Source organism: Gallinula chloropus (genome assembly GCF_964237585.1).
Source record: "Gallinula chloropus genome assembly, chromosome: 4".
NCBI lineage: Eukaryota > Metazoa > Chordata > Aves > Gruiformes > Rallidae > Gallinula > Gallinula chloropus.
Window position 1 is genome coordinate 90,881,217 of NC_140088.1, and position 15,527 is coordinate 90,896,743.

The 15,527-nt window shown below is 43.0% G+C and overlaps 1 protein-coding gene across 1 annotated transcript in view; it reads right to left on the minus strand.

The window, feature by feature from the left end:
- Positions 1-13,072, minus strand: part of NEK1 (NIMA related kinase 1) — a 39,232-nt gene extending 26,160 nt beyond the window's left edge. Inside the window, exons 1-12 of the mRNA XM_084263581.1 lie at positions 13,039-13,072; positions 10,852-11,000; positions 10,652-10,748; positions 8,683-8,780; positions 6,472-6,555; positions 5,993-6,060; positions 5,786-5,872; positions 4,639-4,693; positions 3,606-3,806; positions 3,086-3,146; positions 1,784-1,941; positions 10-69 (exon numbers count right to left, since the gene is read on the minus strand). Coding sequence (XP_084119707.1) covers positions 10-69; positions 1,784-1,941; positions 3,086-3,146; positions 3,606-3,806; positions 4,639-4,693; positions 5,786-5,872; positions 5,993-6,060; positions 6,472-6,555; positions 8,683-8,780; positions 10,652-10,748; positions 10,852-10,968 — 1,086 coding nt within the window. The 5' untranslated portion in view covers positions 10,969-11,000; positions 13,039-13,072. The remainder of the gene's footprint in view (positions 1-9; positions 70-1,783; positions 1,942-3,085; positions 3,147-3,605; positions 3,807-4,638; positions 4,694-5,785; positions 5,873-5,992; positions 6,061-6,471; positions 6,556-8,682; positions 8,781-10,651; positions 10,749-10,851; positions 11,001-13,038) is intronic.
- Positions 13,073-15,527: the final 2,455 nt, after the last annotated feature.

Below are 15,527 nucleotides of genomic sequence, written 5' to 3' on the forward strand. Positions count from 1 at the left end.
TAATGATACCTCAAACGTTTTCCTCCTTTCTTCCCCTGGATTAATTTTCTTCATTGGAGTTGAAAAAGTCTGGATAAAAGGTGAAACTTCAAAATAGATAGCACAATGCCACAGTGAGAGAAAAATTCCAATCAGAAAAAACCATAACCAAAACCTCTTAAACCCACAACTTAGTAGGTGCAAAACTGAATTTAAAATAATTACTCAGGAGGTTTTAAATTAAAAGCACTGCTAGGGTCTTGGGGTAAATGCTACTGTACTTCTCATCATCTACTGTAAACTCTGTCTTGAAAGCTGAAGGCAGTAATTTTTAAACCTTTTTTGTCTTAATTTTGTCTGGGTAAGACCATTCTGCATTACAATCTGTTCCTATTATAAGTATTTGAGGGTCCCCAGATATTAAGATTCTCTGATTTGGAGAGCAGCATTAGCCTCAGGCTCTTACACTTGGGTACCTAAGGTTGTTACCCATGGAAGGGAACGCAGCTACTACTGAATACCTGGGAAAGAAGCATCTACATGTAATAAACCACGCTGCTTACTCAAGTCTTCTCAAAAAAGGGATGGTTACTATTCAAAACATTTTTTTCCTGACCATACCAGGCTAGAGAGCTTCATAGGATTTTACACTGGCAGAAGAAATTACTATCAAAGGAGTACTTGAAAATCAAGGATTTCAGAAAATGGAAGCCTTCAGAGACTTCAATCAATGCAGTTCAACTACAGTGAGTTAATTTAGTATCACTTAAAGATGATTGTTACATGCTCCTCTGAAAAACCATTTGAGAGCTGCAAGCTCAGAGCACCCTGGAACAGCAGCAAGGAGAAGAAAATTATATGACACTGCAGTCATTGTTTCTATCCTGCATCTTATGCCTTATCAGTAGGTGCAATCCACACAATGCACATATCTTAAAACTGTAGTGTTACTGAATCCTTACATACAGCAAAAGGGTATTTCCTGGCTATTTTGAGTCTCTATGCAAGTTGAATTGGTGTTAACTGGTAAAACTGGTTATGAAGAGCAGCAGAAGGTTGCACAATCAAACCCTAAAGCATACAGCCCTCATGGGCTCACAAGGACACACAAGAAGTCTGTGTGTTTCACACTTTGCTCTCTTTTCCAAAGTGTACATCACAAGCCAACAAAACCTGTGTGATCAATGAGTACTTCCTTAAACCTCCAACAACTTTTGAAACTCAAGGGTAAGCTGTATCTCAGGGATTTTAGGGGGTTTTTAGGTGGATAGTAAAGAGAGGTGGATAGAGAGATGATGACTGGAAGATCAGAAGTACTGTATGATGGTATACAGAAGACTATTTCTCGTTAGCTCATGGAATTAAGTCTGAGAAACTCCTCACCCAATTACACAATTTCTCTGGCTGACACCACTTCAGAAAACAACTAAAAAAAGGTTTTCTGTGATGTGGAAATTTGAGATTATTCTAGAACAAGGAAGAAAGTTGCAAAGATCTTCATGCAGTCAATGATCTTGGTATATCTGACAGATTTCCAATATTCTTAAGAAAGGTCAACACCAACAGAAGAACTGAAAACATGCAAAGCACGTCTAATACAGCAGTGGAATTAAAAACCAAACCTTAGGCAGCAGTCTCCAAAAATCATTACATTAAAACCAAGGAAACAAAAAACAACCAAGCATTTAAACTACTAGCACTTTCTCTGCAGATGCATGCATCTACACAAAAGGGATTTTGAAAAGAAATGCACAGTAATTTTCATAGCATTTAAATAAGGTATGAGCAAAACTTAGCTTCTTACCTGTCTAGATTTAGTTAATGGCTTCTTCTCATTAGCCTTTCTAGGTGCATCATAAGACTTCCTGATCACTAAAGGCACTCCGTATTTTGCAGCAGGTTTGGTAATTTTCTGAGCTGGTGAAACTGAAGCCAATATTTGTTCTTGAGCTGGTCTTTTAGCTAAAAAGGGGAAAAAAACAACCCACAATGGAATTGTTTTAACAGCTATTCAGGCTGGCCAGTGTACTCTATTTCCTTTCCCCAAGGTCCTGGAAGAGCAAAGCTAGAGGAAAAGGGGTGAATTGCTAACATTTCCTTCTCATGAGCTGATGCATAACTGCAATATACCCAGTTGTCCAAGACAGCTCTTCAAAATGTCATTCTTGATAAGAAACAGCAGAACACACGATCCCTAAGCCTTTCATTCTCACCACTTCACTTGAAACTAGAGAATTGAAGCTTATTTCAGCTGTCATGCTTTATTATCTGCTTGCTGTGGACACAGTGAAGAGTCTTCCTGGAACAGAGAGGATTGGCCTCCTTCCACTAATGACACTGGTCTGCAACATGTCAGCAGAAGATGCTGCTGCTGGAAGAGCCACAGTGGCATTCAGGAATATTGTCTTCTTGACATTATGCACAGTTAGGGATTTGATTCTGTGCTAGTAGGGCTCTCTTACTACAGAATAGCAGGACAGCTGTGAAACACCAACATAACCCTATCAAAAGACACCAAAGCACTTGCCATAGCTTCAGGTAATGACAAGGAAGCAAAATAAAAGGACGGAAAGAAAATCTACGAAAAAAAGGGTAAAACAATTCAGGAAAATGGAAACCATCTTAACCAAGTGAAAAAAGACCTAATTTGCTACAAGCTGTAGAAACTCTACTACTCTGGGCTAAAGACAGGGCTTAATACTGGGATTTCTAATAGAACTTCCTACAGTTTTATAAGCACTGTTATTTGTCACAGTTTGTCATTAGTGAGAGGGAAAAAACCCACCATACAACAACATATAAATTCTTTCCATTATTTGCAGTCTTCAGCATCTCCTTAGACTTTGGAAGCGTAGTATAATGCAAGAGAAGAAAGTACAACTAAACCAGAACAGGATCACAGTTTATACTTGCATCATTTGTACTCTACATAGATCCAGCTCCCCAAAAGAGAACGGAAAATCACTTCCTTCTCTTTTTCCCCTGAAACTTCCAGAATTAGATACAACAGCCAACCAAAACAAATAAAAAAAAAAAAAACCCAGAGAGAGAGAAAGAGGAAGTCTTGCCAGAGCTGAAAGCAAAAGCACTCTACATACTTACTCACCTGGAGCAGCATGCGGCCCAAACTTCTGGAAGATTTTGTGATTGAATTCTTCTGCAATAAGCTAAGAAAGAGTTCAACAGTTACCCAACAGTATTTATGTATAAAGCTAAAAACTCCTTTTCAGAGGAGTGTGCCACTCCCAGTAAGCATCTAACTAGTAGTATTTACTGTCACTGAAATTTAAACCAGTTTATAAACTTCACCTATTCGGTGTCCTACCACCAATATTACTATGAAGAGGAATTAAGAATTTTCAACCATTATTGGCATAACTACTCTAATTTTTAAAAAGAAATTTAGTGTGACTCTTGGGTGGCCTGTGTTACCTCATTTCAACTTAGCCAAGACTCCAGAAGCAAGTTAACGTGAGCATCGACCCCATTCTATGCATGGTTCATTTTAGATTTCTGTATAGTTGCCAAATTTCACTTCAAATTCTCGGCCAGCTCATGTCACAAAACAGTCCCCTAGCAGTGCTTGTGGTTTTACTTTCTCTGTCCTTTCCAGGATGGCTCCATACCTGTGGTGTGAGAAATTTTTCAACCCGTTTGGCTATAAAGCTTTTCTCCAATATGGAGTTTACAGATGGTCTGTTCCTAGGATTCCTTTTAAACAGCTGTGACAGCAGATTACGTAGGTCATAGGAGTAATGCATAGAAACAGGAGGAAAAGGCCCAGAGATTATCTTCAGTACCAAGTTCTTCATGTTACCAGCTTCAAACTGTATCACACAAGAAAGAAAACAGTTATTACTTGTAACTTACTGTCACTGTGTGTAAAGATGATGAGGGAAAGAAAAGAACAACACACCTTCCCTTGCCTTGACATACCAAAACTAATTTTCAAGCCCATCAACTGTTTAGAACAGCAGTTTAAAATAATCTGCTGCCAAGCATCCTGATTATAAATACATCATAATACAGATATTTCATACCAGAGACATAAATTTTGCTAACAAGTAACTCTTTCCCTCCATATCTAGACTGAGAATGACACATAATTAAGGACCAAATAATTATATAATTATTCTGATTTTCACGTTTTCATCTTCTTTTAATAAAAATATCTATTTAAATGGATGATAAAGATGTATTCTTCAAGACACCACACACAACAAAGCAACTCTATCACTTTGTGAGTTGAAGTACTATTTCTGCTCTAAACAGAAATGCATTAATCTATCTGTACAAAAGTCAATAGTCCAAATCCAGACTTTCAATGAAAATATAACGTTTTTGGAAAGAAAGGAACACTAGTCACAGGATTGTTTGTTACAGCACCTAACAATGTTTTTGGTTTTTTCTCACCACAGTACATTTTAAGCCTTCACTGAAACTACACAGTGCTAAAATTTCTGAAGAGATTGGCATGAACTGAAACACAGACAGAAAATGGTGGTTTGAATAGGAAAAGGAGATTAAAACATTCAAGGTAATTTTAAACAGTCACTGATAAAAGAAAAGCTTTTATCAACTAAAACACATTTGCATAACATCAGGAAAAGCCTCTTGTTTGAAATGACTATTCTTTTAATGAAATAAGTTTCTACTCACTGCATGTTTAAGCGTGCACATTTCATAGAGAACACAACCAAGGGCCCAGATATCACTAAATCAAAGAGAACAATACATGAGAATTACTTCCAGGTGTGACATTGCCAAGTAACTTACATCTGTGAAGTCAATGTTTAAAAAGGAAAAGGCTGTATTTTAAGTACCTACAAGCTCTCCTGTATATTCCACACTCCCACACCCCAAAACCCCAAACAACAATAAAAGATATAAGAATTCAAGAATGGAAAATAAACCCAACCTGAAAACCAGATGGGGTTATTTTGGCTCCAGATTCCATTTAGACCTTTTAATCTGAACCACCCACCCCAAAATTAAGAAATTATGCAACACATGGATAAAAGCTTTTGTTTTCTTTAAGAGCCTGAGGTCTCTGAATTGAACAAAAAGCCAACCAAAACCACCACCCAGTTCAGCAAGTACAAATCTTAAAGTCAATTTACTCTGTTTAACATTGACTTAGCTTACCCTCACTCATTATAAGATTACAGAATTTGGTTAGAACACCATTGGATAAAAATTCCCACAATAAACTGGAGAAATGAAGGGACAAGGAACTGTGATAACCTTTATCTTTTAAGAAACCAACTGAGATTTATACAAGGCACTCACAGCAATGGATGCAGCAGCAGAAGACTAACTTGATAACAACCACGTTAATTACATTAAGGATACTGTTACCAGATACAGCCTACTGCCAGGACAGAAGACGTATAAGCAAGGTATCTGTCTGACTTAGTTATGGGAAGCAAGCTGTGCTACTGATCTATGCATGTGCTTAGAGAATCCAATTACCGTGTTTCCGATTTCATCCTTAAGATGGTTTCACATTCATACTGTGTAAATTAAGGCAGTACAGCTACTGTGTAGATCGGCAAAAGCAGAGAAATAACTAAGAACCCAGCTAGATCCAGAACTCTGGGCATTAAGCTAAGACGTCTCTAGCTCACATTGCTTTGTACTGCACAGATGCGCTCACATCCCACTAACACAGCGAGACGTAGTGCCTTCTTGGGCAAGAGATGAACTAATGGCTGTTTACCATCATACAAACAGAACAGCTTTAGATTTCACAAGAACTCACTTTCTCCTCCTTACCAGAAAGGTTTGATAAAACCCTTATTAGTACCTTTTGTTGTTGTAAGGTTTGTTCTGACATATTTCAGGCGACAGATAGTATGGCGTCCCGATGCAAGTGCGAGCCAACTCGGCGGTACTAAGGAATAAACAGGAAGTGTTAATAACTAATTAACTCCCATGAAGTGCTCAGATTCTGTTTTCCTACATTAAGGGGATTTAGATTAAGTCAGAGAAAACAGGATCAAAAAGGAGTTACCTGTTAAGAACTCTGGCGATCCCAAAATCTCCCAGTTGTATCGTTCCATCTTTGGTTAAAAAAATATTCTTGATACAGAAATTTTAAGAAGGCTGTTAATTAAAATATTCACACAACTGCACACTTTTTGTTCTCAGCATGTTTGGGCAAGAATGAAGTTCTCTACCATTCAATCACTCTGAAGTCAGCAGCAGTGGTGTTACTGACTGCTATGAAACACCAAACTTATTCTAGTGCTACCTCATCAAAATGAAACACTGTTACACATTCTAAAATATAACCTTTTCTGTCCCCATGTGTAAGTATGAGTAATACTCAAGCAGCTTCATCAAAAGTCTCATCTCTGTACAAATAACATATAAACCTCCTCCAGACAATTCTGAAGAGATAAGGGTTTATGTAAAAAGACTAACTTGCAGTAGCAAGATATGAATGTAAACAGTTGGGAAGTAAATTTACTTAAATAATTACTTACATACCTGTGACTTTATGTCCCGATGCAAGATTTTTCTATCATGTATGTGTTTTAGTGCTAAACAGATCTGTACAAACCAATCCAGAATCTATGTACAACAGAAAATGTGACATCAGCATCATTATTGATCTGAAAGCTTCCCTGGTTATGTAACTGAAGATACTACCAAGTCAGTTTTATAACTGTAACTCAAGATTTTGCCCTCTTCCCCCAAACCTGTCCTCACTCATACCACTGAATAATTAGAAACATGACAGTAATGTCACTACAATGCAAACTTCTTAATTATTACCCAATTAGATACTAAGTCAGAGACTACTAGCTTCCTTGCATATTATAAAGCTTATGAAAGTATGAAATAGGCTTTTGATTGGCTTAAATGTTTAAGATATGGGACTCTGGTCTTTAATAATTGTTCTTTTGCTGTAACCAATACAAGTCTTGAAGTCAGGTAACCAACCAAGAGTCCTGAAAAGCCATACTGCTGTTCACAAAAACCACTCATTTTTCTCATCCAGTAGTTTTATATATTTTACCTTAAGAAGAAAAATAGTACAAAGTGGATTTCAATGAGAAAAGCAACAAATAACATATAACTGGAAAGTTACAATCAAGCTGACAAAGCCCATTCTTAATAAACTTGTAAAAACCACAATATAAAAAGGGACTAATGGCTAGAAATTTTCCATGTGAATAGTGGTTTCACATTCCCAACGCAGAAGTACCTACATTGTAAGACTTACACAAGGTGTAATTTTCACTTTCTCATTGCAAATTATTCTATTAAAAGTGATCCCAATTTAGAAAAATGCAGTGTTTTACAAATTACATGCAAAACATTTCATGATTGCTCTATTCTAAATACCATCACCAGACCCAACACACTACTGAGTCTGTCCAGCCACAGGTAAATTGAGACTCTGCTGGATGCAGACACAAAACCACAGAAACAAAACCAATTGATAAACAAGGAATGCATCAGTTCTAACTAAATCTGAATCCTACGTTATATAACCTCATTAAATCAAATCTGTATATAAAATCTTCTCATTAATTTTGGATTCTCCCATTGTATAAATGACTTTATAACCAGTATCATGGAAAAACAAAATCTTCCAATATAATTTATTTCCTAAAGGAAATTTCCCAAAGGAAATCTTCCAATATAATTTATTTCCTAAAGGAAAAAACAAACTTGAATGATTTTGCCCTGGCTTCAGCAGGGATGGAGTTCGTTTTCTTTCTAGCAGCTGGTGCAGTGCTGTGGTTTGGATTTAGGGTGACAGCAATATGGGGAACACACTGATGTTTTAGTTGCTGCCAAGCAGTGATGGACTTCTCAGCTTCTCATACTGGCCTGAGAGTGAGAAGGTGGGGGGCACCCAAGAAGTTGGAAGGGGACACAGCCGGGACACCTGCTGTGTCAGGCTGGCCAAAGGGATATTCTATACCATACGGCGTCACGTTCAGCTGATAACTGGGGGTGGGTAGGACAGCTCAGTGTCTGGTAGAGCATCAGCTTTGGGTGGTAAGAAATTGTGCTGCTCATCACGATTTCTGTATTTTATATAATCTTCCCCCTTTTTTTCCCCCCTATTAAATTGTCTTTATCTCAACCCACGAGGTTGGCATTTTTTTCCTTTTCCAATTCTCTCCCTCATCACACTGGGAATGTGGAGTGAGCAAACAGCTGTGTAGTTGTCTTAGCTGCCTGCCAGGTTAAACCCCAACAAATGTAAATATTGCTATATTTCATACTGCTATATTTACAAAGCATGTGTTTTTTATCCTTATGATAAATGAAAATCAGTATTATTAAGTAATATCCTTATGATACATGAGAATCAAGGAAAAAATCCCATGCCATTGTATTTAAAAATAAATAAATAAATAATTCATAAGTTTAAAAACATTTGTGTTGTCCTTCAGTATTTTTCATTTCTCAGATTTGGTTTGCTTTGTAAGAGATCCAACCTTTTTTTCCCAGCATCTTACAGATACAGATACAACCCCAATTAACATCCCTGGGACTGTCAGGTTATTTTTTTTTCCTTTTTTTTAAGGTACTACTGTGACTGATGGCAACAGGAATTCCAATTTGAGAACCTCCTTTTAGATTAAGCAACTGTATCTACCAAATTGAACCAAAATAACTTAAAACTCATGAAAAAACATCATGCAACAAAACACTACAGTAGCAGTTTGCTGTTGTTACCTGATCTTCAGAGAATAAGATTCCTTTCTGAGCATTTATTTTTTTAAATAGGTCTCCTCCTTCACAGTAATCCATCACTATGTAGAGACAGCCATTTTCTGGAAAATAAAACACAAAAGCATTTTAAAATAAAACTAAACAAAAGGCAAAACCAATTTTAAGTGATGGTTCTACTGAGTTTCTCATTTCTGGTACCATCAGACTATTCTGATATGGAGAGAGACATCTTCTGAACCAATGCCCCAAAATAGAGGTCAAAATCACAATGAAATTAAAGTCTCATCTATTAATGCAATATAAACCCATTTTATAACTTGCTTTCAAATATCCTATAGAGCACCCCCCCACATACACCCTAAAAACAGTGATCTTAATTTCTAATTCAATCAGCTCTATTTGCCCAATTCTTTCTTGGAGCTTTACCTGGACAAGGTATTACCCACACTAAGTGCAAGAGAGCAACACTCATCAGCCCTCATACCAGAGAAACAGTTCATTTCAGAGACTGAAGAATGGTAACTAAACTTCCAGGAGGCAATGATAGATGGAAACAATTATTTTCTCATTTTTAAATTTAATTTGAGGAGACTTCCAAAAACCCTGTGCAAGAGGAACACATTTCATGCAAAGGTTCAGTTTGGATCCCCAGTGTAATCTTTTCCAGTTAAGGATGGAGGAAAAAAAGAAAAACAAAAAAGATCAGGCAGAAGCAAACTGCAAGTTCCCAAAACCACAATTGTGTATGAGGAATGGTTTTGAGAAGAGCAGAATAAAAACGTGAAATCTATCTCATGCTGCTCAAAAGAAAATCTCTTACTGTATGAATTACTCATGGAACTTTAAGAGTCTAAAAAGAGTGAAAAATTAATTAAAATTATCTACAGAATGCTTCTGAAATCCCACAGAATGCTTCTGAAATCTGTCTTTCAAAACTCCAAACCCAGGACTTTTCTTTCATGCTTACAGCTGTTTGTACCCTGGCTAAGCTTTCTAATCAGCATTATTTTAAAAGGTGATCCTGGGAGTCTGGATTTCTTACAGACCTGGTGCTGAAATAATTCTCTTTTATAAACCAGACGAGTATGTTCAAAGCCAATGTGCTTTAGCAATGACAATTCAACATGAAGTCCTCTGAACTACAGATTACAGGATCTACCTTATAAGAGGAACTTAAAGAGTATGCCTCTGTTACAGAGAAGGCAGAAGCATGGCTTTATAAATGGCTTGTGGCTGTGCAATACGACTATGGCACACAATTATAGCCTAATAGAAAAAGTAAAAGCCTCAAATCAAAATACATACAGAAGTCAGCAGAAAAGGAGGAAAGAGTAATAAAGCAGTGTTCCTAAATAGTGTCTCAAATATTTAGCTTTCTTAATAGTATTTTCACCTATATGATAGGGTCTTGGAATTTTTATCTGTTCTGCTCATCTTCTGATACATTCACTGTGAAAACAATGTGAAATTACATTTTTCCTTCCTCCATAGCTTGATGAAAAAGTCCCACTTATTTTTCCAGCTCTAAAAGCAATGACATGATTTTAATTACTGAAGACTTCATTTTAAGACAACAGGCCGCCAGACAAAATCACTCTTGCCAGATTATCAATCCCTGGATTTACCCATATTCATATTTAGCATATAGAAGTATTCAAGTCATTACAGCAGACACAAGTATTCAAGGAGACATAGACACAGGAGAAACAAAAGAACATAATCCCTAAGTGTCAATCCAAATTGATGCATTTAAAGAAGACACATGAATCTTTCTGTGTAATTGTTACAGGTTTTTTTTTAATTGCCATTATTTTTAAGTGTGCAGGGGAATTGTAAAAAAACCCACAACCCCAAAGAACTGAAGCAAGTAATAAAAGTATGAAAAAGACTGATTAAAGGGAGAAAGCATGCTGACTTTCAAACTATGTGCAGTAAGTAGTGCACAGTCACCTAGTATCACTTAATAACTTACCTTCAAATGACTCCCTATACAGGACAATATTCGGATGTTTCATGTTTGCCAACACAGCAACTTCTCTCCTTGATTCTTCTCTCTCCTTATTTGACATCTTCAAAAAGAGAAGAGTGATTTTTTTATTATTATTCACATGATGTTATTTTTGATACAGGAATACAAAAATAATGCATCAGCAATTAACAATAATCACTCACCTTAGAGATGTTGATTTCTTTAATAACATAGTGTTGGCCATTTTCTTTAGCTTTTACAAGAATGGCTTTCCCAAAGGACCCTTCTCCAATCTTTCGCACTTTAATATATTTATCCATAGTTATCTTCTTAAGGCATCCTTACTCGAACACTAGGCAAAACCCCACAGAAGAGATGTAGTTAGCCACAGCTAGTCATCCAGCCTGCCAAGTCACACTATGCTTTTACCACTCAAGATGTCAACCTATTTGTCTCCTTGGTTGCACCACGTGCTCTGTAGCTTTGTAGATATAAATTAACTCTCAGTCTCAATCCCATTGCAGTACAGTTGGCTCACTTGGTGTTGAAAAAGGGGTGCAATGCTGAGACTGGTTTAAACTTTTATCTTGATAGACAGTATTAAAAAAAAAAAACAGAGAAAGATGCAGCTGTCTAAGTAAAGCAAGCAGTCAGTACCAGTACTTCTGATTCAGCTATCAGCAATCATAAAGAGCTATAGCACCCAGTTAATGCTACTTGCAAGAACCACAATAATAGGGGAAAAAAACCCTACCTGTTGTTTCTGAAGAAGCATTAAATCAACTTCTTTAGAAGTTAGTCACTACAATGAAGCCACAAACTGACTTAATTCAAGAGATTCCCCTAAGTTTAGAATCTTCACTCAGTATAGAAAGCTGTTGCCTTAATGACTGAAAACTTAGATCATTTATTTTTTCCATGTTGCATAGAAAAAGAATTAATTACAAAATGGTGCAAATCATTGATTTTGATGTACTGACCACTTTGACTACTTTTTCAGATTAAACAGATTAGTCAGATGAATGCTGGTGGCAGTTAAGGTTCTATATTAAAAAACACCGTGGTAAAAATACGACACTAGTGAGCTGCATGGGGGAGGTATGACAACAGAGATGCATGGGAACAGCAAAGACAATCAGCAAAACAAAGACAGAAGTGATAAATATCAAAACAAATTCACAGTGGACTACAAGGTCATCCTTTCTACTGTAGAAAGGACTTCCGTATCCTATGGAATTTCCCATAAACTGAAGATGACAAAAGGTTCTCAAGCCTTTCTATACCCAAGCCTCACTTGAAAGCACTAATTATCATTTATATGTGGCTTTACCCAGCTTCCTTCCAACAGAAGACCCTATTAGTCCAGGTCCACTCTTCACACGCATCTTAGGTGAGGCTCCTCTCCTTGATTTGGGATCACTTTTGTCATAGAACTACCATGCACCAAGGACAGATGATGCTGCTAAGGAGTCTCAGGGCCCAAACCATGGAAGCAGAATGAAATGAGTATGCTTGATGAGCATAACAAAATGAAACACAAGAGAACTGAAATAATCTTTTCTGCAAAACAGAAGGTGAGGGAACAACCAGGACGAAGAATAACTACTAGGAAAGAGAAAAGCAAAAACACCAGGCCTGCAACATCTTGATGGAGTTTTTTGAAGCATGGAAAGGTATAGTGTGAAGTTGCACTTCTAAAAAAGGAAAGACTAGGTATTAACATCACTATCACCTTTTGGGCAATGATATAACATAGCAGGTGTGACACAATTTTAACTTCATAGGGCTTTACTAAAGCTCTCTTCCTACCCGTTTTGTTTACGTGACAAGCTATGCTGCTAAACCAGCTCCGTGAGGGGATAGCTTAGGGCTTCTATCACATAGTGTTCTGAGCAAATATAAGCAATCAATAAGCAGCCCCCGAGCAAGAAGGTACACCTCACTCTGACAGGGTATGCAATTCTGCAAGAGTTAATGGCTTATTTTTGCCCGCAGAAAGGATCTCGGCGCTGACAGGGCGTTGGCTTCTCCAGCCCCGGGCAAGAAGTCATCTCATCCATCACGGGCACGCAGGAAAACGCACAAGTTGCGCCCCGGCCGCCCGCTGCGTGCCGAGGAGGAGGCACAGCCGAACCGCACGGCCAGGCGGACGAGAAGCGGCTCGGCACGGCGCAGCGCCCGCCGCCCCGGCCTGCCGGCAAGAGATGCCCCCAGGCCGAGCTCCGGGCCGCGCTCCCCAGCCGGGCCCCTCCAGGCCGCCGCCCCCGCGCAGCTGGGGAACTGGCACCAAGGCGATACACGCGGCCGAGGAACCCCCACCCCCCTAAGAGAACCAGCCCGCCACCAGCCTACCCCCAAGCCAGCAGCGGAGCAGCCTGACCGCAACATACCTCTGCGCTGCGCCCACCGCTGCCACGGCGGCCCAGCCCGGCCCAGCCTTTCCCGGCGCGGCACCGCCCCTGAGCCCCCATTGGCGGGCACACCCCGCGGCTCGGCTCCCATTGAGCGCGGCCGGGCCGCCCCGCCCGCCGTAGCGGTGCTTCACCGTGGCAACGCGCGGCCGGGGCTCCAGCAGCGAGGCGGAAGCGCCCTGGGGGGAAAGAAGGCATAAACCAGGTGTAAATCTTTCACCGGGCAACTGCGGCACCGGTGCTGCGTGTCTTCCTCCGGGGGTAGCTGTGCTGGGGGTCCGGAGCCCACCGCGCTCAGGAGGGCCGGGCTGCCCCGAGCAGCTGGCTCCGAGGAGGCGCCTGCAGTTCCTCTGCTCGCTAGTGACGAGTCCGAGGCGAGGCTTGCCGTTCTTTAGCCGGTACTCGCTCCAATCGTCCCGACCACGCATGCTATACAGGCACTGCTCAATCTTAAATCAACGAAGCAAATATTTTATCATTTATTTCTTGAAAAAAATCCCTAACTTGCTAGAGTATTTTTCCAGAACCTTCATTCCCTCTACAAACGTCAGGAAAACTCTTCACTGGCCTTCGCATCTCAGCAGGCACTGCAATGCCTAGTGAATGCCCTGGGATGATGGCGCATGGGAGAATCACAAGCAACCTGACTACTCAATTTCCTAAGAGTCACAGAACCTCCTGAGTTGTCAGGGCCCCACCAGGCCATGGAGCCCAACTCCTGGCTCCACACAGCCCAGCCCAGTCAGAGGTGGCACTGAGGGCATCGTCCAGGCGCTTCTTGCCCTCAGCCCAGCTCGGGGCTGGGACCCCTTCCCTGGGGAGCCTGTGCCAGCGCCCGACCCCCCTCTCAGCACAGAACCTCTTCCTGACACCCAGCCTGACCCTCCCCTGGCAGCTTCACGCTGTTCCCTGGGGTTTTGTCCCTGGTCCCCAAAGAGAGGAGACAGACCGGCGCTGCCCCTTCGCTCCCCTGGGCTGGCAGCCACAGACCCCATGAGGTCTCCCCTCAGCCTCCTCTTCTCCAGGCTGGACAAACCCAGGGCCTTCAGCCTCTCCTGCTAAGCCTTCCCCTCCAGACCCTTCCCCATCCTCGGTTCCTCCTCTGGACAATCTTGGATAGTTTTGTGTCCCTCTTGTCCTGTGGTGCCCAAACCTGCCCCCAGGACTGGAAGTGAAGCCTCCCCAGCACAGCACAATCCCCTCCCTGGACCAGCCGTGCTGGGCTCGATTCGCCCCAGGGTGCGGTTGGCGATTCCTCTGGCCGACCAGCCCCGCTCGGAAACCCTCAGGGTCCCGCAGTCTGAGCGTGAGGCATTCAGCAAACCTTGACGCGTCTCGGCCAGGCCAGAAGCCCCTCACCTGGGACACCGGCCACTCCACCCTCTGAAGCGCGGGACGCTGCTGCTCCCCCGCGGCCGCCCCCTCTGCGCAGCGGCGGGCGGTCACGCGGGCCCGGGGCCCGCCCCCCGCTGAGGCGAGGCCCGGCCCCCGCCGCGCAGGCCCCGCGCTCCTCGCCCGGCCGAGCACGCGCCTAACGGCCGCTTGCCTCAGGAGCCGCCCGCGAGCCGCGCCCCTCAGGCGAAGGCGGGAAACGTGTCTCGGGGTTGGAGGGAACCGGAAGTAGCAGCGTTGACGCCGGCTCCGGCGGCCCGTCAGGCGCCGTGCGTGCGTGGCAGGAAGCCCCGCCCCCCCCGGGCCGAGGGGCGGGGCTGGCCGGAGGAGCGACCGCTGGGCTGGAGGCCGAGCCGGTGTCCGCGGCGTCTCCGCGACCCCGCCCCGCCGCCGCAGGAGGATGAGCCAGCGCCTCCCCGGGGAGCAGCAGGCGGCGCCACCCGGAGAGGTAGGGGCGGGGCTCGGTTCGGTTTGGCTTCCCCTTCCCTTCCCTTCCCTTCCCTTCCCTTCCCTTCCCTTCCCTTCCCTTCCCTTCCCTTCCCTTCCCTTCCCTTCTTCCCTCGGCCGAGGGCCGCGGCACGGGGCAGCTGCGACCGTGGCACCCCGACGTGACAGGAAAGGGGTGGCGGGAACGCCGCTCGGTCCTGCCCGCCGGAGCGAGCCAGGCCGAGGTGGCGGCTTCGGCCCTGCCGCTGCCTGCGCGGTGGCGGGAGGAGGAGAGGAGGCAGCCCCCGCCTCACGGCCCGGCCGCCTCACGGCCCGGCCGCCTCAGCAGAGCCGCTCCGTCCTGCGGCCGGGAGGCGGGAAGGGGCGGAAATGGTGGTTTCTCGCCGACCTCCCGGCTTCTCCGCCCTCCTCCTGGCCCAGAACGGCGGAGGCCGGGGTGAGGGCGGTGGGGGGGTGCTCCCGGCGTGCTTACACCCCGTGTAACCTCCTCGCCTGCTCCCGGTCTTCCACCGTTAGGGGAAATCGAGGGGCTCCGCAGCCGGGAAGGTCCCGAGTAACCAGCGCGGGAGGTGTTGCTCCGCGCTGGAGTTGCGCGGTTTGTGTTGCCTCACAGGTTCGGTTAGTAAGGC